Source organism: Thalassophryne amazonica, chromosome 20 (assembly GCF_902500255.1).
Source record: "Thalassophryne amazonica chromosome 20, fThaAma1.1, whole genome shotgun sequence".
NCBI classification, from domain to species: Eukaryota; Metazoa; Chordata; class Actinopteri; order Batrachoidiformes; family Batrachoididae; genus Thalassophryne; species Thalassophryne amazonica.
This window is the reverse complement of record NC_047122.1, coordinates 44,419,756-44,447,118: the sequence shown is the minus strand read 5'-3', so window position 1 is coordinate 44,447,118 and position 27,363 is coordinate 44,419,756. Positions and strand designations below refer to the sequence as shown.

At 41.4% G+C, this 27,363-nt stretch overlaps 1 protein-coding gene across 2 annotated transcripts in view; it reads right to left on the bottom strand.

Moving 5' to 3' along the window:
- The window catches only part of zbtb10 (zinc finger and BTB domain containing 10), a 55,420-nt gene that overhangs the window by 7,946 nt on the left and 20,111 nt on the right, over nt 1-27,363 (bottom strand). For both annotated transcript variants that reach the window (XM_034160318.1, XM_034160319.1), the window contains exon 2: nt 20,861-21,884. In XM_034160318.1, coding sequence (XP_034016209.1) covers nt 20,861-21,884 — 1,024 coding nt within the window. The remainder of the gene's footprint in view (nt 1-20,860; nt 21,885-27,363) is intronic.

The following is a 27,363-nucleotide window of genomic DNA, read 5'->3' as shown; positions in this document are numbered from 1 at the left end:
CACAATGCTACAAAAACACCAGTGAGAAAAGACTTCCCGCTGGCTAAGGTACTTCCTGTATACGACCCATGTTTCTGATCTGTGTTAAAGATGGGGCAGGACAGCCGTCTTGTACATGCTAATTTTGACTTTGTTCTTTAGATAACTGCTAGTAATCTCATTCACATAAAATCCTTAGAAGATTGCCTTGCAGCAGTGAGAAGTTGGATGTCTAGAAACTTCCTACTTTTAAACTCTGATAAGACTGAAATGATGGTTCTTGGTCCAGTGAGACATCGGCATCAATTTGACCAGTTAACACTCAGCCTAGGCTTGTGTGTCATACATCACACTGACAAAGTGAGGAACCTTGGGGTAATTTTTGATCCTTCGTTGTCCTTTGGCCTCCATATTAGAAATATTACGAGGACTGCTTTCTTCCACCTGCGAAATATAGCAAAGATTCATCCCATCCTGTCTATGGCTGATGCTGAGACCCTGATCCGTTCATCTCTTCTAGATTGGACTACTGCAATGTTCTATTTTCTGGTTTACCGCAGTCTAGCATTAGGGGTCTCCAATTGGTTCAAAATACTGCAGCCAGACTTTTGACACGAAGCAGAAAGTACAACCACATTACATCCATTTTGGCATCCCTTCACTGGCTTCCTGTCCCAGGGAGATTAGATTTTAAGGTTCTGCTACTAACCTATAAAATTATTCATGGACTGGCACCTCCCTACCTAGCTGACCTAATTAAACCTTACGTACCGGCCCAGGCTTTACGTTCTCAGGGTGCAGGACTACTTTGTGTCCCTAAGGTGAATAAGAAGTCTGCAGGTCACAGAGCTTTCTCTTATCGTGCCCCTGTTCTGTGGAAGGATCTCCCTGCGTCAATAAAACAGTCAGAGTCTGTGGAGATTTTCAAGTCCAGATTTAAGACGCACTTATTTTCCCTTTCATATGGCTAGCATACTGGTACAGTTTTGTTTTATGCTTTTTACTCTTTTAAATTCATTTATTAGTAATTGAAGCAGGCTGCGGCCTGAACTTTACCTAAATTCTGGGTCTTTAAGTGAAGTTTAGGGCTAGTGGCGGGCGATCACCTTAGTATTTCTGTTTTTCTTGTTGTTTAATGCTGGCAAATTATACAGTATTTTTTGTCTTTCTGATGCCTGATTCTATTTTTTCCTCTGTTTAAGGTGCAGCTCCATCCAGAGATGGGAGTTATATTTGTGTTGGCGACCCTCCTGTCCTGTGCAACAGCAATTCTTGTATATTCGTCTGTGAAGTGTTCTGTGAATTGTTTCTGTAATTTATGTTTGTAGCATGGTCCAAGCAGAGGGTCACCCCTTTGAGTCTGGTCTGCTTGAGGTTTCTTCCTCAGAGGGAGTTTTTCCTTACCACTGTTGCTCTGGGGGTTGGTAAGGTTAGACCTTACCTGTGTGAAGCGCCTTGAGGCAACTCTGTTGTGATTTGGCACTATATAAAGGAAATAAATTGAAAAAAAAAAAAAATAAATTGAATTGAATTAGATCAGTTTTAAAAGACTTATCCTGAGATGTCTTGGATGTCGGAGTTAGTTTAATGTATGATTTTTTTTTTTTTTCCAGCAGCAGACACATGAGTCTTGACAGTGCTGAAAGCTTAGTCCAGTCTAAGAAGATCTTAGCCTGAAGACCTGCTGCTGCCTTCACAGCCGTTGTGCCACATGATTCCATATCAATCCACATCTTCCGCCCACATGACTCGCCACTGATGACTTGGTGGTGAACCGCTCTTAGCTTGGAAACTCACCCTCGACCTTTCTGTCATGGATGGCCCTGAGAGAGTGAACTCCCAATGGCATTGCTTTCAGGATCATTGGAACACACAAACCTTTTCACCTCAATAAGTGGGAAGGCCATCAAAGCGGTGGATGCAGTTACCCTCAAATGAAAGTTTCAAGTCTGCACTTTGAGATCAATCCCAGTCATTACTGCTTTCACCTCTAATATGCACTAACAAACCACAAAAATAAATGTCAGCAATGGTGAAATATTTATGGGCCCAACTATTCATGTCATAACTCACTGATACAGTGTGTTGTTTTTGACTGCAGCTGCCAGTCAAAACACAAAACAACAGACAATAAGAAAAAACAAAAAACAAAAACAAAAACAAACAAACCTGGAGACGTGATCAAGGTCACAAAATTATAACATCATCATACTAGTTCCTTTTATTGCATATTGGAGGTAGTAAATCTTTTGGGATGCTAAAGCTAACCTTTCAACCTCTGCATCTCCAGTTGAAGACACTGGAATGGAATAATTTACCTCCACTCATATCTTCACGTGGTGCACTACCACTGTGAGATGTTTCACCAAAATCCACCAAACTGAGACGACTTGCATTTACAAGGTTCATGGCCAGATGGACAGGGTGATTTCCACCAATCCCTCAACTTTTGTTTACAGGGGTATTCATAACAATAACAACAACTACTACTACTACTACTACTACTGTCCACTAGCACTGAAACAATTACATAAAATCCTCATGCTAAAACCATTTCAGGCAAGACTATTGAACACTTAATAAAGACGACACTTAACCAAGCTAAACGTCAACTGTCATAAAAAAAATTAAAAAAAAATCTAAAAATCTCATGGTAAACTGCCACAATGAATCATAAATTTACATTAAAAAAGGTAGTATTTGCCATTATCCCTACCTGATAACTACTATATAGTCTAAAGGCCCCGACACTTCCATGACTTTGATTCACGCACCCGTACGCAGTGTGTCGTACTGGTGAGTAAACTTGCTATGAACCGGTATAGACTGAACGTGAAGTGTGAAATGGCTGTGAATGTTGCACGATCTACTCGCCAACACTACGTGTTGATGCACGCTGATGCCTGATGGTGCGCGAGATGGCAAGTGCAACTCGTCAAGTTGCGTAAAGAAGTGAACAGTGTGAGTGATTGCGTCAGTGCACCGCATCACAGCGCAGCTCTTCTGAACGATTATAATGAGATGTTAAATCTATCAAAAACATACTTTTACAGCTGCCCACAAGAAGGAAAGGACATGCAACTGTTTTACCAATCCATGACAATGTAAACATGACCACTCCAAATGCTTTCTCCACCTCGTTCAGCGCGTGCATGCGAGAAAAGCTCCAGCTGGAGCAGTGCACTGTGATTCGGGAAGGGAATAGAGGTGTTTTCAACAGCCAACTTGAAGAGAAAATGATTAATCTGCTATGAAATAATTATTTTATATACACAGCGTCCAGCACACAGCACATGGCAGCCGGTGGAACAAAGCACAGTGTCCAGCTGGGAACACAGTGGGTGAGATCGTCACAACGATGTGAGTGCAAGTGCGCAGATCAAAGTCATGCAAGTGTCAGGGCACATTAAAAACATTTAAGTTTGTTTAGGTTTGTCTTTACACCTGAGCCTGACTGAATATTTATGCTAATGGATTTTTTATGGGGGAAAAAAAATTTTTTCATCAAAGGCCCCAAATTAGAGTGCTCATTTTCATTGCAGACAAAGTGGGGTAACACGGCCTGGCCTTTTGTTTGAGACAAGGAAAACAACAGAGGCATTGTCAAGGCCAGGTTGCTAGGGGGAGGAGGGTGGCGGGAGAAGGTTGATGAGAAGCAGGTCACCTGTGTATTCCCTGTGTGGGTGTATGTTGTAAACAGCAGAGCAGCACCTTGTGGCACAATAAGCTGTTAATTGAAGCGGAGGTTTAGAAAATGTAATTTTCACTCTGTCTTCATGCAGAGTAGCTGGAAAAACACTATAATTACAAGACAATTTGTAGCTAAATCATTACAGTAAACAAATGTTCAAATTTTCCAAACAACTTCAGAGTTGCTGGTGTATACGGCTGACAAGGCAACATACAAAATGGCAACATATAATTGTCATAAGTTTACATACTCTGGCAGAATTTGTGAAAATGCCAGTTTTTGGGAAAATACGAGGGCTGTCAATAAAGTATAGGTCCTTTTTATTTTTTTCAAAAACTATATGGATTTTATTCATATGTTTTTACGTCAGACATGCTTGCATGCGTGAGTTTTTCCACGCCTGTCGGTGACGTCATTCGCCTGTGAGCACTCCTTGTGGGAGGAGTCGTCCAGCCCCTCATCGGAATTCCTTTGTCTGAGAAGTTGCTGAGAGACTGGCGCTTTGTTTGATCAAAATTTTTTCTAAACCTGTGAGACACATCGAAGTGGACACGGTTCGAAAAATTAAGCTGGTTTTCAATGAAAATTTTAATGGCTGATGAGAGATTTTGAGGTGATACTGTCGCTTTAAGGAATTTCCACGGTGCGAGACGTTGTGCAGCGCTCTCAGGCGCCGTCGTCAGCCTGTTTCAAGCTGAAAACCTCCACATTTCAGGCTCTATTGATCCAGGACGTCGTGAGAGAACAGAGAAGTTTCAGAAGAAGTCGGTTTCAGCATTTTATCCGGATATTCCACTGTTAAAGGAGATTTTTTTAATGAAAGACGTGCGGACGGGTCCGCGCGTCGGGACGCAGCTGGCGCAGTGCGGCGGCACAGGAAAAACACCTCCGTATTGATAACCATTTGTAAAATCCAGGCGACTTTTGATGGCTTTCAGTGGAGTGAGTATCTGAGAAATTGTTTAACAGCTGGACATGTTCCAACTTGTCCTTAAGACTTCCAACAGAGGTGTTTTTCCTGTGGCGGAGCGTCGCAGCGGCTGCGAGCCGACGCTGCAATCCGTCCGCACATCTTTTATTAAAAAAAATTTCCTTTAACAGTGGAATATCCGGATAAAATGCTGAAACCGACTTCTTCTGAAACTTCTCTGTTCTCTCACGACGTCCTGGATCAATAGAGCCTGAAATGTGGATGTTTTCAGCTTGAAACAGGCTGACGACGGCGCCTGAGAGCGCTGCGCGACATCTCGCACCGTGGGAAGTCCTTAAAGCGACAGTATCACTTCAAAATCTCTCATCAGCCATTAAAATGTTCACTGAAAACCAGCTTAATTTTTCGAACCGTGTCCACTTCGATGTGTCTCACCGGTTTAGAAAAAATTTTGATCAAACAAAGCGCCAGTCTCTCAGCAACTTCTCAGACAAAGGAATTCCGACGAGGGGCTGGACGACTCCTCCCACAAGGAGTGCTCACAGGCGAATGACGTCACCGACAGGCGTGGAAAAACTCACGCATGCGCACGAGGGTTCAAGCATGTCTGACGTAAAAACATATGAATGAAATCCATATAGTTTTTGAAAAAAATAAAAAGGACCTATACTTTATTGACAGACCTCGTATAACTGATCATGAGGAAACTGCCCCTGCGACTGATACAACAAGAGACTGTCATCCTGTTAAGGGTGCACCGGCCTCACACCGTATGACTGCGAGGATAGGCTCCGGCCCCTTGTGACCCTTAAAGGTATGGTTCCACTGAGCTTTTGTAAAATGCCACAAGCTTGGTGCACTTATCTTTGGATAGTTTTGTCCATTCCTCTTTGCAGCATCTCTCAAGCTCCATCAGGTTGGATGGGGAGTGTTGGTGCACAGCCATTTTCAGATATCTCCAGAGATGTTCAATCAGATTCAGGTCTGGGCTCTGGCTGGGACACTCAAGCACATTCACAAAGTTGTCCTGAAGCCACTCCTTTGATATCCTGACTGTATGTTTATGGTCATTGTCCTGCTGAAAGAAGACTTTTCACTCCAGTCTGAGGTCAAGAGAGCTCTGGAGCAGGTTTTCATCCAGGATGTCTCTGTACGTTGCTGCATTCATCTTTCCCTCAATCCTGACTTGTCTCCCAGTTCCTGCCACTGAAAAACATCCTCACAGCATGATGCTGCCACCACCAAGCTTCACTGTAGGGATGGTGCCTGGTTTCCTCCAAACATGACACCTGGCATTCACACCAAAGTGTTCAATCTTTGTCTCATCAGACCAGAGAATTTTTGTTTTTCATGGTCTGAGAGTCCTTCAGGTGCATTTTGGCAAACTCCAGGTGGGCTGCCATGTGTCTTTTACTAAGGAGCAGCTTCCATCTGTCCAATCAACCGTACAGGCCTCATTGTTGGATTGCTGCAGAGATGGTTGTCCTTCTGGAACGTTCTCCTCTCTCCACAGAGGAATGCTGCAGCTCTGACAGAGTGACCATCGGGCTCTTGGTCACCTCCCTGACTAAGGCCCTTCTCCCTCGATCGTTCAGTTTAAACGGGCGGCCAGCTCTAAGAAGAGTCCTGGTGGATCCGAACTTCTTGGATGATGGAGGCCACTGTACTCACTGGGACCTTCAATGCAGCAGAAATGTTTCTGTACCCTTCCCCAGATTTGTGCCTCAAGACGATCTTGTCTCGGAGGTCTACAAACAGTTCCTTTGACTTCATGCTTGGTTTGTGCTCTGATGGTCAACTGTGGGACCTTATATGCAGACAGGTGTGTGCCTTTCCAAATCATGTCCAATCAACTGAATTTACTCCAGATGGACTCCAATTAAGCTGTAGAAACATCAAGGATGATCAGTGGAAACAGGATGAATCAGAGCTCAATTCTGAGCTTCATGGCAAAGGCTGTGAATACTTGGCCCCATTTAAAAACACCCAAAACATTAGTTTATCATCCTTGACATCAGAAAGGGAGGGCAGCTTTTTATTTTTTCTTATTTATCTAAGTATTGTCTGATACACCAAGAGAGAAGGATTCTCTTCAAAAGAAGACGTGACATTTCAGGCACAGTTTTCCAGAAGGCACATGGAATAGAATGTGCCAGCACAGAGCTACAACTCCCTGAGGAAAAACTCACCTTGCAACTGTTGTACTTAGCGTCCAAACTACCCTACCTCTATTGTGCAGCATACCACATGCATACTGGCTGTAAATATCGCTCATGGTTGCCTCGGGGGGGGGGGGGGGGGGGGGGGGGCCTCACACCATACCATGGCTTCAGCATCTTGGCTTTATAGGCAGTTGTCTTCATGTGTGTGGTTGTCAATGACAACAAATGGCACGTTCCGGGCCCAGCTGGCAAAGTTCAGTCATCTTCAGCTAAAACATACTTGTCACCTAGTGGACATGCAAGTTCTTGCACCAGATGTATCGCCATCAATGAAATTTACCAAAATTAAAAATAAATAAATAAATAAATTGATGCCTGCATATTTTAGCATGTGGGTGGGGATGATAATTTTTTTTGTTTTAATGAGGTCTTATGGTGGTGCCGTGTGTAGAATTTTGAGGTAAAAAGGAATTTCATCCATTTTGGAATAAGACTGTCACATAAAATGTAGAAAAAGTGAATGGGCATACTTTACGGATGCACTGTATTGCCAATATGATCAAAATTCATGATGTCTGGAAACAATTTAGAATTTCAACCCCTGAGGGGGAGAAATTCAAGGGATCAGACGCTACGACCAATATTTGGTATATGTGAAAGTGATTTACAAGAAAGCTTATGGATGTTAACATAAGATGGCTCACAGTTAATCACAAAACATCACATGCGCACACGCGCCTCCTCCTGTTGTTATTCTGCATAATGGCGATGAAGGAAAAGACAACATTTACAATGGAATTTTCACACAGATAAATTTGTCCTCTTCATTAAAATGACCTGGAATTTTGCAACATGTTACAAAAATAAACCTACATTATAGTACTTGGATTTCATCAGAAACTAAAATTTCTCAGTTTTGTGAAATTTGAAAGTTCCTATAGCTTTAATTGGCGTAACCTAAAAAGCTGACACAAACAGGTTTATCTGGCTATTAAGGGTTTCTACACCTGTGACGTTTGATTATAATTGGTGCCTGTGTATAATTAGCAAATGAGAGTCATGAGCTCTTGTGAGATCTCGGCACATTTCACCCGGGACTGCACAGACTTTCCTGGGTACTGAGCAATGGGAAAAGCAAAAGAGCTGTCAAACGACCTGCGGGGAAAGGTAGTTAAACTGTATAAATTAAGAAAAGGGTATGAGAATATGTCCAAAGATTTGAAAAAGTTGGTCAGTAGTGTTCACACTCTGATAAAGAAGTGGAGAATTTGCAATTCTGGTGACACAAAGCCACGAGTCTTGTAGACGAACAAAGACTTCCACTTCCAAAAAAATTGCCAGGATGAAAAGTAAAACCCTCAAAATACTTTAGCTGAAATACAGGGTTCATTGCAAGAAAGTGATGTGACTGTTTCAAGATCCACAATAAGGAGACACTTGAATAAAAATGGGCTACACAGTCCATTTGTCAGAAAAAGCCATTACTGCAACAGCACCACAAAACAGCAGATCTACAATATGCCAAACATCACCTAGACAAGTTTCAGAGCTTATGGAACAAAGTCATTTGGTGTGAAGAGACCAAAATTGAACATTATGGTCACAACCATAAATGCTATGTTTGGAAAGTCAATAAGGCTGATGACAACAAGTGCACCATCCCTACTGTAAAGCGTGAAGGTGGGTCTCTGATGTTCTGGGGTGTGTGAGCTACAAAGGCACAGGGAATTTAGTCAAAATTGATTGCAAGAGGGATGCAACATATTATCAGAAAATACTGGAGGACAATTTGCAGTCATCAGCCCAAAAGCTGCACATGGGGACACACTTTGACTTTCTACCATGACAATGGGGCACAAGGCCAAGTCGACCCATAAGTGGCAACAGCAAAAAAAAAAAAAAGAAAAAAGTGAAGGTTCTGGAGTTGCCATCACACTCACCTGACCTCAATAGTATTTGAGTCACTCTGAGGAGATCAATGTGCAGTTCATGCAAGACAACCCAAGAATTTACAGGACCTAGAGGTGTTCTGTCAAGAAGAATGGATATCTCTACTATCTGAGACAATAAAGGCACTCATCCATAACTAACACAGAAGATTACAAGCAGTCATTGATGCTAAAGGGGCAATACAGAGTATTAAGAACTAAGTGTATGTAGGGGATAATCTATTTCTTTATTGCCATGTTTTATTTAATGACTGCACTATTCTGTGATGCCTTATGGTTTAATATGAACCACGTTAAAATAAAAGTAGCATGTTTTGCCTGATGATCACTCGTGTTCTCGTAAAAGAGCGGTACACATTATACAAATTCTGCCAAGGTATGTAAACTTATGAGCACAACAGTATCCAGCTTTTATCACAGCCTTCTCAATTACAGATCTCTAAACAAATCATACAAAGTGACCATTGGTTTGGCTAAATTCATGCAAATTCATGCCTTTGTGTGTAATTGTAACTGTGTTATTTGAGCATGAGAATGCTCAGAAACTAATGATTTACTTCTCTGATGTAGTACATTTCAGACATTTTACAAACTTTACTGTTCTTTGGATGCCATTCAGCTTTTAAACTCAGTGAGATCTGAGTGAGCAGTAAAGGTTTAATTAGAATATTTGATCTTCACAGTTTTGAGTGTGATTTCAAGCTGAGTTCAGTGTAGCTAAGTTAAGCCACCTTGACACTTGCACGAATCGCTTTCTCCCGCTGAACGCCATGCTTTGTCCCATTTTCCACCACATTATATGATATATTAATTTCGTAGCTGATGACGCATTTGCTCTCAGGACTTGGCTGATGAAACCATTTCTCATCACTCTCAGAATGAAAGAGAAATTATCTGCAGCTGCAGCTTTTCTTGTGTGCATCATGCAGTGGGGGACGCGTTTGGAATCATCTCAAAGGTAATTAATTATTTGTAATATTTGTATTGTAATGGATTGGTAAAACAGTTGCATTGTCATTCCTTCTTACGAGTTAGATAATGTATCTGTAAAATTATGTTTACTATAGATGTAATATTTCATTCAGATACACTGCACCAATGAGATGCACATGAAAGCAACACAAACAATACGACTGGATCTCCACTGATAGTCATGTATTCCTATAATGTGGATTTTTTTTTTTTTGCAAAATTCTACACAGCTGTGTGTGAACAAACAAGTAAATGCATCTCTCAGGGTATGTATTTATTATACTTTGTGCTTATTTGGGGTTTTTTTCTCAATAGAGTAAGTAACCTAGATTGATGTACTGTCGTAAATCCGAGCATGAAACTAAATTGCCAGACACAGCAGAGTAAAAGCATCTTGACACTAACACAAATTTGATCCCTGCACAGGCACGCAATCGTGTATGCCAATGAGTAAACACATCGTAAACAGTTGTAAACTATGTGCAGCTTCATGCCAGTGCGCAAAGAAAAATTTGAAATGTTCAAAATTTCTGGCACGCATAAATTTCGTGACACTTAAGTGAACTAGTCTTAACATTGCACAACCTATTCAAAAACACTGCGTGTCATTGCGCGCAAAGCATCTGAACAGTTACAAGGTGTTACATCTGTAATGACATAACTTTACAGATACATTATCTAACTCATAGGAAGGAATGACAATGCAACCATTTTATCAATCTATTACAATTTACATCAATTATAAATAATTACCTTTGAGATAAGATTCCAACTGCATTCTCCACCACATCATGCACACGAGACAACCTGGAGCTGTAGATAATTTCTCTGTATTCTGGGAGCGATGAGAGAATGGTTTCATCAGCCAAGTTCTGTGAGCAAATAAGTCATCAGCTATGAAATGATTATTTTATATAGCATGATGTTTATATGCCATTTTCCAATAAAGAGCCCTGAATAATTCTTCAAAACATAAATGGAAGTGAATGTTCTCTGTTTTCCAATGCAAACTTTTTGAAAGTAAATATTTGGGAAAACAATGACCATTACTTTGACTACATGATAAGCTTTGTTTTAAATTCTTGTTACCAGACTGCGAAATTCAGCAGCCTCAGAAAACATCTGCACCTGTGCAGTGCTGCTGAAAGCAAAACTATAGATTTTGGGGGGAAAAGAGCACATTTTAATACACAACTTTGCTCTTCTCGTTTGAAGTATAGTTTTGTTTAGAAATGTGTTCAGTTCAAGTCTATATTATAAAAGCCAAGTTTCCTCCGTGTGCGTGCGTGTGTATAGCTTCGATCAAAGAGATCGGCACATTCCACTGTTACAGGAGTTTTTTTCATGGAAAGAGAAGCGGAGGGATGCGCCACAGAGCCGTTCATGGCGCGGCACAAAGCCACCTCCATGTTGGTCTCACAGGACGGCTTTCAGGTGGCTTTCAGACGGCTTTCGGTGGTTTTTCAGTCGTGTGACTAACCGAGAAATTGTGGATGAGCCTGGACATGCCAGAACATGTCCTGTGAGGCTTCATCACGGCGTTGCTTTGCGCCATGCGGCACCGCCGCGACGTGCGGGATTCCTCCGCACGTCTGTCTCAATGTGCCGAAAAAGTGCTGATGTCTACGTCTTCCGCAATTCCTGTGCTAGTCAGACGATGTCCCGGATAAAACACAGCGTCCAGTTTGGAAATGAACGGCACATTCCACTGTTACAGGAGTTTTTGTCAAGGAAAGAGAAGCGGAGGAATCCCGCGTGTTGCGGCGATGCCGCATGGCGCAAAGCAACGCCGTGATGAAGCCTCACAGGACATGTTCTGGCATGTACAGGCTCATCCACAATTTCTCGGATAGTCACACGACTGAAAAACCACCGAAAGCCGTCTGAAAGCCATCTGAAAGCCGTCCGGTTAGACCAACACGGAGGTGGTTTTGTGCCGCGCCATGAACGGCTCAGTGGCGCATCCCTCCGCTTCTCTTTCCATGAAAAAAAAAACTCCTGTAACAGTGGAATGTGTCGCAAAAGTACCGATGTCCACATTTCCTGCCATTTTTGTGTAAGTCAGACGACATCCCGGATCAACAAAGCCTTCACGTTGGAAATGATCTGGTTGATTCAGCCTGTCGATCGGCGCTCGAAGCACGGTGCATTCTCAGCAGCAGTGGGCGGTCTTTAAACCGGCTGGAGCACTCAATCTGTGTAATCCCCATAAAATCATCCCTGAAAGCCATCTGAATTTTCCGAATGGTGTCCACTTGGAGGTCTCTCAGTTTCTGGAAAAAAATTGATGCAGCAAAGCTCCAAATCGTTCAGACATTTATTCGCAATAAAAATCCGACGAGAGGGGTGGACCACTGCTCACAGGCGAATGACACAACCGACAGGCATGAAAAAACTCACGCATGCGCACGAAGGTTCAAGCTTGGCTGATGCAATCACACATGATTCAAATCCATATGGTTTTTGAAAAAAATAAAAAGGTCGGATACTTTTCTAACAGATCTCTCTCTCTCTCTCTCTCTCTCTCTCTCTCTCTCTCTCTCTCTCTCTCTCTCTCTCTCTCTCTCTCTCTCTATATATATATATATATATATATATAGACACACACACACACTATGTTACATGAACTTGGTTTTGAAAAGGAAAAAAAATTAAGACAACCAGTCATTCGAGACTTAAGACTCACTTCACACACACAAAAAAAACTCAGAACAATTCTCACAGCCTGACATACTACGCACACTTGACTTGTTGACAACTTCCCTGCTCACACTTTTTTGTTGTAAACTGTAAACTGGTAAACTGTAAACTGGTTCAGCCACATTTTGGGAAACATAGGTTTGATATGAGGCAGGGATGAAAAAGGTGGCGCTCGTCTGCCGTGTGGTAAATGGGAGGTACAGGCCACGCCCACTTCAAACGATCTTAGTAACAAAAGAGACCTGCGCCGAATCTGTACTTGTACTTCAGCGAGAGTGGCATCTTACAATTCTTCCAGAATTCCCCTTGCTGTACGTCTTGGATGATGCTATAGTGGATCTGATTGGCCAGCACTGGGAAAGGGGGGAGGGGACAACAGGGAGAAAGAGGTGAGAGGTGGTTGACAGCCAAGGGGTGCACACCTAACAACACCTTGTGTACACAGCTACCCACCCCCCTGTATGCAACAATGGAGGCCTCACTTAACGACAAAGGCAAACGCAAACCTCCACTGTATGCAAAGCAGTGTCAGGCCAGAGCCGTCAGGTCTGAAGATAACATGACTGAGGCTCCAGCAGGGACGGGGTTAATCACAGAACGACAGAGCGAAGCCCTCACACTGTCTCGGCTTATGTCCAGCTTTTGTAAGCACCTGTGTGTGTGTGTGTGTGTGTGTGTGTGTGTGTGTGTGTGTGTGTCCGTACACATTTACAGACCCAGGCATAAGCGCTTATAGGCCATTACAGACACGCCTCTAACTGTGTGTGTGTTTCCATTCTTCCTGGGTCAATATTTGGAATGGTGAGGACAGCCCCAGTGCATTAGAGTGGATTAGGGAGGGAAGGCATTGCCCCTGGCGGCTTTGCACCTCTCAGGGATTGGGGGGTATTGTGTGTGTGTGTGTGTGTGTGTGTGTGTGCACAAGAGTGAACGCTTTAACAGACGCGTGTGCATGCAAATGTGTTTCATCTGCTTCGTGTCTGTGCAGCAGCCACCCTTTAAACAGTCCAACAGTCCTGGTTGGAGAAGACCCAAGAATTTACTGGCCACGAGTGCTGGCCGAGGGCTCAGCATGGTAAGAATAGACAGCAGTGGCAAAGCACTTACAGCCTTAAAACCTCTCCTCAGTTTTTATTTTCCCACAACGCCAGCCTTCATACGACTCGCCAGCTGTCTCAGCACTTGTACTTGTTATTTCGTATTTGTGTTTTTGGAACAACAATAAATAAAAATCCCTGTGTGAGTCCTTGGAGCATGACCACGCAAATCAAAGGCACAAGACACCAAACTCTATTTAGTTTATGTGTAAGATACAGTCAGTCTATGACATCAGTAACAATCTAATCACAGAAATAATTGAAAATGCAGAAGTTAATATTTAACCACTTTCAAGTTTCAACAAAAGTGCCAAAAGCCCTCTACTGAACCTCACATCAAACAGCAGTGAGATCATTTGTTGCACATTCTTGCCTCAGGATCTCTGGATGTGATATATATATCCTTCATATGCACACAAAGAGGTCGGTAAGTTAACCTTTTTTGTTTTTGTAATATAAACAGGGGGTTGGGTTGTTAGACTGTCTAACACACTTGTGAAATGCCGCAAATAAATCTCCAAGGACAAATATTGACACTCCTGGTGAACACAGAACTTTAATATGGTGCAAACAGCTGCCTTGAAACCTTTTACTATGATTAACAAACTACTTGATGTGTTAACCGACCATATGTTTATTTGTAAGGGTACTATACATTAACTGTAAAGATTGAAGTGGAGGAGACTGTTTGATGTTGGCACACAAGCTCAGTCTAATGTGACCTTCCTTCCAAGCTATTACAGCACCCTGGATCACTCAGTGTGCACATTAAAAGAGCCCTAAGAGGAGTTGAAGGCACTAAGAGCATTCAACACATTTAGGGAGGGCCCTGTGGTGAGAAGGTTTCCCCTGCTTTCTTCACTATCCTGCATTATGGAGTGTTTCTCTCTGACATAATCACACAAACAAAATATTCTTATCCTTCTTTCCACACATACTTTGTGTCTAACACCCCCCCCTCCTCCCAACACACCACATCACTTAACATGTGATGATATTATGGTTGCACGCAGTGCTGCATTTTAATGGACCTGAGAAGAAGCTGAGGAGAAGAATATATTGGGGAAAAAACAGAAAAGAGAGCTTAAGATCCATCAAGCAGCATGGAAAGGACAGAAAAAAAAAAAAAAAAAAAAAAAAATCAATACACAGTCAAATATTACAGAAAAAAAATCTATACGTTTACATTTCTGTGTATTAAATAGGGAACTCTGGGACTTTTCAACTTGGACCCTATTTTTTAAATCTTTTTGGGTTAAACCTTTCACTTCAGACATGAAGTGATTTTAAATGTTCCTGTATCAAGTTAGAATGTGAACACCGGCACAGGCTAAACAGCTATACAATGTAAAGCTATGGGGCAAGCTAAAAATCTCTTCGTAAACTGCTTCTCATCACCAGTGAATAGGCAAAAATATCATTAGAAGTGTCAGATCACATGGATAGGATGACAACGGATGTAAAACCGGACAATTCTATGGCAATGGAATTACAATGCCATCAAAGTCTGGCCGTATTTCAACTTCTCATTAAACATTAATTCTGATTTCAATTCTGTTACTGTAGAATTGCCCATGTGTCTGTTTATGTCTGTAAATACAAACATTTTGAAATAACCGCCCATAAAAGTTAACTTCTTATCTTCAGTCTGTGAAGTCACTCTGTACTAAGTCATTACAAAATACTCGCTATTTTGTTTACAATATGGGTAAGTCCCTCAGGAACCTCTCCATGCGACCAGATACTTCTAATGATATTTTTGCCTATTCACTGGTGACAAGGAGCAGTTCAATGTGAGGTTTTAAGCTTGTACTATAATCTTACACTGCATTATACTTCACTAGTGTCCAAAAACATTCCAGAAAGGGCCAAGAGGGTGCGGGCTCTCTTTGCAACTGCTGACTCCACCAGGTGGTTTCACTGCTGAACTCATCCTATCTGCTCAAAGTGATGTTAATCAGTGAAATCACCCAGTGGAGTCAGTGGCTGCAAAGAAAACCTGCACCCTCTTGACCCTTTCTGGAATGTCTTTGACCACCACAGGTATAGTTACTTAGCCCGTGAACTTAATACTGAACTGATTAAAATCATTTTTGTCCAAAGATCTAAAAAATAGGGTCCACACTGAAAAATTCCTGAGTTCACCTTTAATGTAATTAACATGTAAATGTAACTAAAGTACTTGCCCTACTTATTTTTTAGTGGGTGTGGGTGGAGGGGCTAAAAGATGAAAAACTGTAATCTGCTGCCATTTTCCATTTTCTATGACAACATATGTAAGCCATAATAACTAACGAGTTGTCCATAAAGCACACACACAAAAAAATTACAAAACTATTTCTCTTTAAAGCATGTCATAACAGCTGTGTGGAAACACATATGATGAAATAACGTGAAGTACTTTCTACAGCTACTGCATTGAAGCATAGATGGACAGCTAACACTTTAGACAAGGAAACACCTGACAAACCAAAAGCAGAACAATGACTAAAAACTCAAAATGCAAGTATTAGGTTCTTGCTTGTGTTTGTCAAGATGGAAAGAGTCATCGATCAAAATGCACAGAATTTAGTTTCAATTATTACTATCTAATAAATTCCCATAGGTGATATAATTAAATGAACTGACTCATAACCTCTACAAAAAAGCACAACCTGTTTATTTGATTCTATACCAACAAAACTGTTTAAGGACCTGTGGCCCACTCTGGAGCTGACTGTGCTGGAAATTATTCTCTCTTTAACTTCTGGAAACTGTTCCTAAAGGTTTCAAATCTGCAGTGATTAAACCATTACTTAAGAAACCTAATCTTGACCCTAGTGTATTGAAAAACTATCGGCCGAAATCAAATCTATCATTTTGCTCTAAAATTCTGGAAAAGGTGGTTTCACAGCAGCTCGTGGACTATCTTATTGAGAATAATCTTTTTGAGCTACTGCAGTCTGCTTTTAGAAAATATCATTCCACAGAGACGGCTCTCACTAAAGTGGTGAATGATCTTCTGCTTGCAATGGATTCGGACACCACTACGGTTCTGGTGCTGTTAGATCTTAGTGGTGCTTTTGATACGTGGATCATCATATTCTACTCGATAGGCTGGAGAATCATTTTGGGATTACTGGGAGTGCCCTCACGTGGTTGACATCATACCTGACAAGTCGTTCTCACTGTGTTTTGTACAATAACACTACCTCTAACCTTAGTGACATGAAATTTGGGGTTCCACAGGAATCCATCTTAGGCCCCCTGCTTTTCTCCCTCTGTATAGCACCCCTTGGGCACATATTGTGGAATTTTGGAATTACCTTTCATTGCTATGATGATGATGCCCCTGTTATACATGCCGATAACTGCTGGTAATCTCATCCACATAAAATCCTTAGAAGATTGCCTTGCATCAGTGAAAAGCTGGATGTCTAGCAATTTCCTACTTTTAAACTCTGATAATACTAAAATGATGGTTCTTGGTCCAGTGAGACATCGGCATCAATTTGACCAGTTAACGCTTAGCCTAGGCTCATGTGTCATACATCACAGTGAGGAACCTTGGGGTAATTTTTGATCCTACATTGTCCTTTGACCTCCACATTAGAGACATTACGAGGACTGCTTTCTTCCACCTGTAAAATATAGCAAAGATTCGTCCCATTCTGTCTGTGGCTGATGCTGAGACCTTGATTCATGCATTTGTTTCTTCTCGACTGGACTACTGCAATGTGCCATTTTCTGGTTTACCACAGTCCAGCATTAGGGCTCTCCAATTGGTTCAAAATGGTGCTGCCAGACCTTTGACAGGAGGCAGAAAGTTTGACCACATTACACCCATTTTGGCATGTCTTCACTGGCTTCTTGTCCCTGTGAGATCAGATTTTAAGGTTCTGCTATTAGCCTATCAAATTTTTCATGGACTTGCATCTTCCTACTTAGCTAACCTAAACCCTACGTACCGGCCTGGGCTGTGCGTTAACAGGGTGCAGGGCTACTTTGTGTCCCTAGGGTGAATAAAAACTCTTCAGGTCACAGAGCTGTCTCTTATCCTGCCCGTTGTGTGGAATGATCTCCTTGCATCAATAAAACAGATTTTGTAGAGACTTTCAAGTCCAGACTTAAGACGCACTTATTTACCCTTTCGTATGGCAAGCATGTTACTATGCTTTTTATTTTTTAAATTCATTTTATTATGAAACGGAGTGGACCGCGGCCTCAACTTTATCTAAAGTCTGGGTCTTTTAGTGAAGCTTAGGGCTAGTGGCTGGCGATCACCTTAGTATTTTTTCTGTTTTTCTTGCTGCTTAATCCTGGCAAATTATACTACATGCTGTCTTTCTGATGCCTGATTCTGTTTTTCTCTCTGTTTGAGGTGCAGCTCCATCCAGAGATGGATGTGGTGTCTACTTCTGCAACCCTCCTGTCCTGTGCACTGGCAAAATTTCCTGTATATTCGTTTTGTAAATTGTTCTGTCAATTGTGTCAGTAGCATGGCCCAAGCAGAGGGTCGCCCCTTTGAGTCTGGTCTGCTTGAGGTTTCTTCCTCAAATCATCAGAGGGAGTTTTTCCTTAACATTGTCACCTGCGTGCTTGCTCTTGGGGTTAGTAAGGTTCGATCTTACTTGTGTGAAGCGCCTTGAGGCAACTTTGTTGTGATTTGGCGCTATACGAGTATAAATGAAAATAAATAAATAAAACTGAGGAAGAAGATGTATAAAAACCCAAATTAAACAAGCGGGCACTGAATGTGATATTGTTACACCAAGGAAACAATGTCATTCTCCATTTAAAATTGACTGAAAATGTCAATAAAAGTTATGGATTTTGTGCTGTGTCAAGATGACTGTGAACTCAAAATCCAAGTGAGGAGCTTCAGAGTTCTAAAAAAAAAACAAAAAAAAAATACCTTCATTTGGTCAACTGAGAAAACAATATGGATGCCCACAGTAACACACTCAGGCCTTGTTGACTTTACAAGGAAAGCATAAATAATTTATTGCAGATGCTTGCCATTGATGAGTAAAATTGAAAATACCTCAGATGAGTGTATTTCTGTTTGCAGCAATCAGTAGGGGAAGCCGGGGCACAGTGCATCAGAAATGTTTTGTGGCAACACAAACACATTATGCATAGGTTTAGGTCATTCTATTGAGGATTTAATACAGAGAGTTATTGTTTATAAGGCTGTATAATTCATGTCTCTCCAAGTGTAATTTATACTTGTATCATGACAATACAAGCTGTGTGAAAATGGCAAGATGACAAAACTATAATACAGTCTGTGACATGGATTACAATACGGTGTTACTACTATGTGATAAGACTGCATATTTGCATTAGACTATTACTGTTCTCTCTCTACATTTATCTAAACATTTGACTTCATTTAATTTGTGCTTTTATAACAACTGATAGTGTCTTAAAATAAACAAAAATGTCTTAAAATAAACTAAAATAAAATTTGATAAGTGTCTTAAAATAAACAAAAATGTCTTAAAATAAACTAAAATAAAATTTGATACAAGTAAAGCTGCATATACTGTTCATTAAGTCACCTATATCAGGTTTAGCTCTCAGGAACACTGATTTGGGTTTAAATTAGATTCTTATTCACTTCTATAAGTGGAAACACAATAAAACTGATTTCTCCATCCAGTGCTGACGTCAGCGTTTCTGGGATACCCACAACTTAAGTGTTGTGCAAAACAATGCACAAATGTTTTTCACATCAATATCTGACTTCTACGAGTATGTTAAACATTTATCATATTTCCTCCACAATAATATTTCACACACACTCTCAACAGAAAAAAAAACATAAAATGCAGATTTAGCAGGCTAGAGTTTGCATGGAGACAGTCTGAGATAAATTCATCCCACAGACAGAGTTTGATTTGTGTGAAATAACTTGAATAACGTCAGCTGACAAAGAATTTTGTCAAAAAACATGACATAATAAAAATCAAAGGCTTACCGGGGGTGTTAGCTTTTCTGTATAAATGCTGATTTAAAAAAGCTGGGTCAGCGTTTTAGTTCGTTCGGTCAAACCAGCCGATTTGAATTTATTCCTGATTAACTTTAAATCGTCTCTCTGCAGCAGAACAACATTTCATCCATTTCCTTTGTAGTTCTTTGTAGTTTTGGTCAATGACTTGTGTGCAAAACAGTCCACGGCTATCTATATAGTTGAAAAAAGAAAGAAGAAATATTTCCAAATGTGTGGTTTTATTGTTTTTTAAAGTATGAGAGGTGCTCAGAGAACAGGTAATCACTGAGCCAATTTGCAGTACCACAGAGCAAGAACCAACCCCCAAACATGTCCAAATGCTGTGGACACCCTGCCGACATGCCTCCTGTGACTCCATCATATCATCTATGTGTCTAGAAGACAAAAGGTGCCCTAACAGTTGCACGACTTTGATCCGCGCACTTGCGCGCACTTCATTGCGACGATCCCACCTGCTGTGTTCCCACCTGGATGCCGTGCTTTATTCCACTGGCTGCCTCGCATTATATGCTGGCTGCTGCGTATATTAAATAATTATTTTGTAGCAGATTACTCATTTTCTCTCTCTGAGTTGGCTGTTGAAAGCACCTCTAATGGCATACGCAATCACAGAGGGCTGTTCCAGCTGCAGCTTTTCTCTCGCAAGAGTGCACTTAATGTAGTGAAAAAGCATTTGGAACCATCTAAAAAGGTAATTATTTGTCATGTTTATATTGTAATGGCTTGGTAAAACAGTTACATGTTCATTCATTCTTGTGAGCAGCTGTAAAAGTATGTTTATGGTAGATTTAACATCTTATGATCATTCAGATGAGCTGTGCTCTGATGCGGTGTGCTGACGCAATCACTCACACGCAGTGTTTTTGACTTGTTTGCGTAATGTTCACGTAATTAATGTGCGATGGAGAGTTTCAACATTTCAAAATTTCCTTTGCACACAGTTTACAATGAGTTTGAGGCGAGTTTACTCTCGTGCACGGCAGAGTGCGTGCATCAAAGTCGAGCAAGTGTTAGGACACCTAAACCCACTGCCAACACATATGTGTCTTAATTACCTTTGTACTGACAATCGTAGTAGGTGGGTTCACCCCTTTAGGTATATTAACACGTGAAAGAAGCCAACATAATTGCAGTCAAGTTTTAGTCAGTTATATACCATGTTTCACAAAGCATATTCCAGTGTTGATGCCAAATGTTAACAAAAATCACCTAAAAAAAAAAGCAACCCTGTCCATTTTTGTTCCCCAAAGTAAATGCTGTACTCCTCTCATTAACACATTATAAAGGTCACTAATAAACATGATTAATGAAAAAGGACAGAGTGGAGAGTTGTGAATAAAGATACGTGTGTGTGTGTGTGTGTGAGAGAGAGAGAGAGAAATACCAGCATTTTCAGAGAGGGATGAAAAGTCCTCTCTAGGGTATGAGGCAGATGGCTGGATGAACATTCCCTCATCAAATCCCTCTTCGGGTTCTGGTGGGAAGTTGTAGACAAAACGTCGTGTGGTGGTCTGTTTTTTCCTGCGCCCGCTTCCAGCTGCAGAATCTGTTGCCTGTCGCTTAACTGCTGCTGGTGCTGCAACAGCACCACCTGCGGCTGACTCATTCCAGACAAATACCGGCCCCTTTCCACTCATCGCTCGGGCTTCATTGGTCTCTGCTGAATCCGATGAGTTGTCGTTGTGGTGTGACCAGTTGCCAGAGGCTGCTGTCATGTGGGCACATGCCTCACCCCCAACCACTGTCACTTCCACATCACTCGTCTCCTCTTTTATCTGTCCACCTTCTTCTTCCTCTGCTTCCTTTCCTTGGTTGTTACTGGCTTTGATCGACAGCTTTGATAGGATACTTGTGGCCCAGAAGTGGCTTGGCTTCCGATCCAACCCTCTCTGTCCTTCTTTGGCCACCATCTGCCTTTTGTTGTAGTCCACGACCACTGAATCAGGAGCCTCCTGCTTGATGCTGATATTCAGGGCATCCTTTATGAAAGCGCGACATGACTGCACAACCTCTGTCATCTGGAGGTAACTTGCAACAGACATCACTTCAATGGCATTTTGGCTAGTCAGCAGCAGATTCCCAGAGTACAGAAAGTCGAGTATAACTGAGAAGCCTTGTACAGCGGCCACATCCAGGTGAGTGACGGTGGTCTGGTCCTGAGCTTCACTCTTGGTCAGACAGTAGAGGGTCTTGAAATATCTGCTGCCTGCCACCAGGATATTCTTGTGTGCACGGAACACTTGGCCGGAGACGACAATGTTGACATCGCAGAGGATGCCACTTTTGCGTTGCTTGTCCAGCTCCTGGAGAAGCTGGTAACAGTAGGAGTTCTCATTGGGCTTGCTGCGGTAGTCTTCCTCTGAGGAGTTTGTGGAGAGACTGGCATTGTCTGAGGGTCGCACCATCTCCTTTAAGATGCAAGAGAGAGAAAAAAAATTATTGCAGAAGCTGTACACACAGTTGAAGTTTGCAAATGTGCCCTGTAGCTCAATCTATGCAAATCACAAATACACACACCCTGGTGGTGCAGAGTGAAACACAGACACACCTGCCCTAAGGATGAAACAGGTCTGGCAGGCTACTGTTATGGGACAGGTGGGAGAGAATCAAGCAATAAAAACAAATGATTTTGGCTCAAGTAGCACATCATGAGAATTAATTTGTCTCCCTTACCACATTTTCATCTCCATAGTACCCAACACACACACACGCTTTCTCTCACACACACACGCGCGCTTTCTCTCTCTCTCTCTCACACACACACACACACACACACACACACACACACACACACACACACACACACACACACACACACACACACACACACACACACACACACACACACACACACACACACACAGGGATGGGTATCGAGAACCGGTTCCTTTCGGGTATCGTTAAGAAATGATTCGATCCACCGACATCAATAAGCTTTGTGCTTAACGATTCTGTTATCGATCCTTCAGAGTGGCCGTTGTTTTGGCAGGTGTTTGTCAGGAAAATGATCATTTTTCTACACTGATTACAGACCCTGCAGCGGGTCCTTAATCAACTTTTCTGCAGCGCGGCTTTGCTTTGAACCTTGAACTAATCGAAGCGTGGTTCGCAGATTGAAGCAATGCTTCGGTCAATTGCTTCGTTTCTTTCTTTCTTTCGCTTAACTTTCCCCCGCTAATACCCTAAAGAGCATACGTCTGTGAGTATTATTTACCTTTTCTATGTTAAACCGACCTGTTATGGTCTTCTGAAACAGTTGATAGATGTATTTTATAACTTAAAAACGGGAGTGATGCTAACGCGTAAGCATGTCTATGGCATTTTTAATGTTAAAAGTTAGCATTTAGCAATTGCAGCCGTCATCACGTTCGGGTGCATTTGTTTTCAAATTGTAATATTCCTTAAATTTATTTTTGCTTATATATTAATAATCTAATGATTATTATATACAATTTTAGAGAAAGAGACAAAAAGAACCCGAATAGAAACACAACAGAAAATATATAATCGCAACTAACATAAATAAATAAATAAATACATACAGAAATAAATGTTTCCTGTGAACACCTAGTGACTCTCACACCTCCATTTCATCCCTGTCTTATTTAAGTTTAATGACAGTTTGTTTCGGTCAAACCATATTTTCAGTTTGTTAATTTCTTTAGTGATTTCCTCCAGAACTATCTGCCAAACTAGAAAACTGCTGCATCCTAGTAAGAGCAGAATACTACTGGAATGAATTTGAATAAGGAAAGTTGTATTTTTTTTTTTTTTCTCACCTAAATGGATTCAGCACTCACTGCAGGTGGTGTTGGGGGGTAATTTTGGGTTTCAGCTTTTTTTGTTTTTCACCACTTTCATCCCTGAATATGAGTTGTGATTCACTTTTGTGCAGATTAAAGTTACTAACTGGGACTCCTGTCTTGTTGCGAGAAAGAAATGAGAATCATCCTCCGTTCTGTTCACACAGCTCCAAACGTTGCGCGGCTCTCTGACAAGTCAAGATAGAATGATAGAGTCCAGTCTGAATTAATAACTTCAAAGCAAAACACAGTTTTGTTTATTTTTATTTACGTCCAAAGATCAAGGATACAGTGACTAATTTCATATTTATTTACTTTAAGACTCAAGGAAATACATAGAAAACCTGTAAAGCCTACTTTTAGTACAAAATTCACGAGGTATCGATAAGGGAATCGATAATCAGAATCGATAATGGCATCGATAGATAAAACCTTATCAATACCCATCCCTACACACACACTTTCTCTCTCTCTCTCTCTCTCTCTCTCACACACACACACACACACACAATGACAGTTTGACATGATGTAAACATATACTACAGACAGTTGCATTAATAATGAGTAATGGTCAGTATGGAATGAATTACTACACCTTATTGTACACCTTCTCTTAACATGGCTACATTTTAATCATATTTTTTATTTTCCAAAATGCTTCTTGGCAACCCACAGAGAACATGACCAAACTCCTTGCATTCAGTAAATCCAAGATCAGGTAACACAACTATAATGATAAACTGAATCAATTTGTACTATATTCGTACTCATCTATGTCTCATGGAGGAATCACTCACACCTCACTTAAGGATCCTCGGTTCAAATCCCAGCCTGACCAGAAAAATCACTAAGGGCCCTTGGACAAGGTCCTTAATCCCCTAGTTGCTCTCGGTGTGTAGTGAGTACCTTGTATGGCAGCACCCTCACATTGGGGTGAATATGAGGCATTATTTGTAAAGCACTTTGAGTGTCTGATGCAGATGGAAAAGCGCTATATAAACACAGTACATATACCATTTGAGAACTCACTTGATAAAACTGCCCAGTACTCAAAAGAGGATGACAGGTCAGATGCCCAAAACCAATGTCTTTATTTTATGTAAGGATGCGACCGATTCAATCAAGTATCTAGATCGACTTCCGATACTGACGTAATACAAGTATCGGAAAATACAGATAAAACCTGCGACGTTTTCCGAGACCGGACGGGAGCCACTGTTAAACCTCTCTGCTGCTGCATGCTCTCTGCTTTGTTTGCTGCCAGGTGTGAGGAGGGAGGTTTCTGAAGTCGAGCTGTTTGAGAGAGCTCTCTTCCACAGCGTTCAAAGCCATGGGTAGTGGCAAATTTCTGACTGGCTCTTGGGTTCAAACTGTCTGTGCCGCCGAGCATGGATTTTCAGAAAAATGAACTTAATTGTTGCTGAAAATGTGTGCTGAAAAGTTCAGTGTCCCGAGGCTGTGAAACGCTATGAAATGCCAGCTCAAAGCGTAGCCGAACATTAATTCTGTTCACTGAAAGGGAAAAAAAAATTTCCATCAAAATCCTTCAGTATTAATCCAGAGTTTCTCATGTGAGCATCGCTGGTGATACATTTACAAATTTACGGTTTATTTTACAGTTGAAAGGCTTCGTGCTTCCAAAAAGTTCTAACTTTGGTCAGCAGGAAAACAAAGTATTTGTCAGAGAGTGAGCAAGGACCTAATTTTTAATATTCACTCTTAGCACTTGCTTTGACAATGTAAACATATGTTTCCCATGTCAATAAAGCTCCATTGAAATTGAAAATTGAGGAGAGAGAGAGAGGACTTAATTTTTACTCTTAACACCTGCTTTGACAATGTAAACATGTCTCCCATGTCAATAAAGCTCCATTGAAATTGAAAATTGAGAAGGAGAGACAGAGAGAGAGAGCGCGCACTTTTCTCTTTAAGTTGATAAAAACAAGACTATAAAAGTCTATAAAAAAATAAAAGTACTTAATTCTTTCACCAAAACATCAAACCTAGGCTTGCATCTTAGATACACCTTCTGGCACATTGTAGCTGAACTTTCAGGTCTTCTTTTTAAGAAAATCCTAATATAAAATCAACAATAACGATAATAATAATATTAAAGCAAACAGAGCTCTGGTATCGGAATAGTATCAGTATCGGCAGATATCCAAATTCGGGTATCTGGATCGGATCAGAAGTGAAAAATTGTGTATCAGTGCATCCCTAATTTTATGTTCAAATATAAATAACTTAAAAAAGTATGTAGTTTCCAAATACAAGAAATCTTCTCACTTTGATCACAGCTCCAGTTATAGATTGTCATTTTATCAAAGATTTCTTTTTAATTTGGCTTTGACGGTCACCTGTAGGCAGCATTTCAAGATACTGACTTTGTAAACTTTAGGGTTCTCATCATATGAAGCTTCCCAATATTATAAACTTTACATGTTTCATCTGATGCAATAATGAAAAGATCTATCAGTCCTCTAAAAGGACTGAACATTAACAGATTACAGAATGGGAGGAGAACTGGCTGAAACAGTGAACTACCCTAGAGCAGCTTTGCTCCCTCTTAACAGGGCAAAGAGCCAGCCTGCTACAGACTGGAAAAGCAGGAAGTATGCAAATGTGCATGTACAATTTTAAATATCATGCATATAGTGGACAGAGTTGCATGCTTGTTTACATATAAACAAAGACCCATCCCTTCAGAAGAAAAACTAAACAAGTACAACCCCATAGTGTACAGTGTTACAAGCTTTAACACAGGGAGCAACATACATTGCTAGCTCATTTTAGAATTACACAACAGATGTCCTAATCCAGAATAACTCACATTGCTCGAGCTTTGCATTTTCCCCTCCCACAATCTATTCCACATACACAAGCAAGCACACACAGAAACCAAGTTGCCTAGTGCCTACACATACACACAGCTGGGGTTTCAGCTTTAATTCAGATTAAATCCATTTCTCTGAGGTCTCCCCCAACTCTCACACACACACACACACACTCTTGTACAGGGCAGCCTGAACACACAAGACAGTATCGGGGGGCTTATCATCCTCTGCCACCATTGGAGGGAGAAAGATGGAGAGAGATGGGATGAAAGGAGGGGCAAAAAGAGAAAGAGTGAGAGTGGCTGTGCTTTGCAGGCTACCACAAAAAAAGTGGGTGCCAACAGGGTAGAAGAGTTGTGATGGAGAAACTGGTAGGAAAAAAGCAAGTCCTTTCGGCTGCTCCCTTGTTTGCACTTGGGGTCGCCACAGCAGATCTGAGGTGGATCTGCATGTTTAATTGACACAGGTTTGACATTGGATGCCCTTCCTGATGCAACTCTGCATTACATGGAGAAATGTGGCAGGGGTGGGGTTTGAACCGGGAACCTTCTGCACTGAAACCAAGCACACCAACCACTTGACCACCACCCCTGCTGGTAACAGGCTGTAACTGCAAGGCTGGAGCAGAGAGAGAGAGAGAGAGAGAGAGAGAGAGAGAGAGAGCGAGATAGAGAGAGAGCGAGAGCGAGAGCGAGAGAGAGGGCATGAAGCAAACACAGAGACCTTGAGATGCAAGAAAAAAGGCATAAGACAAAATGTGGAGCAAGGGGGACAGAAAGAGAGAAGGAACGAATGAATAAACGACTTGGGTCACCCCATTTTAACCTACACAATGGGCCGCGTTCTCCCCGAGGCTCATTGTCCACTCACTGTGGGCCTTTGTGAAAAGTCTCTGCACTCGCTCTCTTGTTACACACCAGCTCCCACTCGCAAGCAGAGAAAGGAGTCAGGGTGCATTCAAGAGGATGAGGAGAGGGAGAAAAATTATTCCATGATATACACATCAAAGGTTCTGAAGGGGAATGGACATCATGAGCACTGTGAGGGGAATATAATGGTGTAGTGGAGGGAAGGTAGCTTGATATGCCTCAAGGTTAACTTGGCACGTGTTTCAATATATGGGCTAAACAGGTCGGAGACAAATCATGCTGCTCACTGTTTTGCAGAGATGCAACTCATGATTTTTCCAGCAATCTGTCAAAGATTGTTTTTTGTTTGTTTGTTTTAAGAAATAATTATTTGCTGATCAC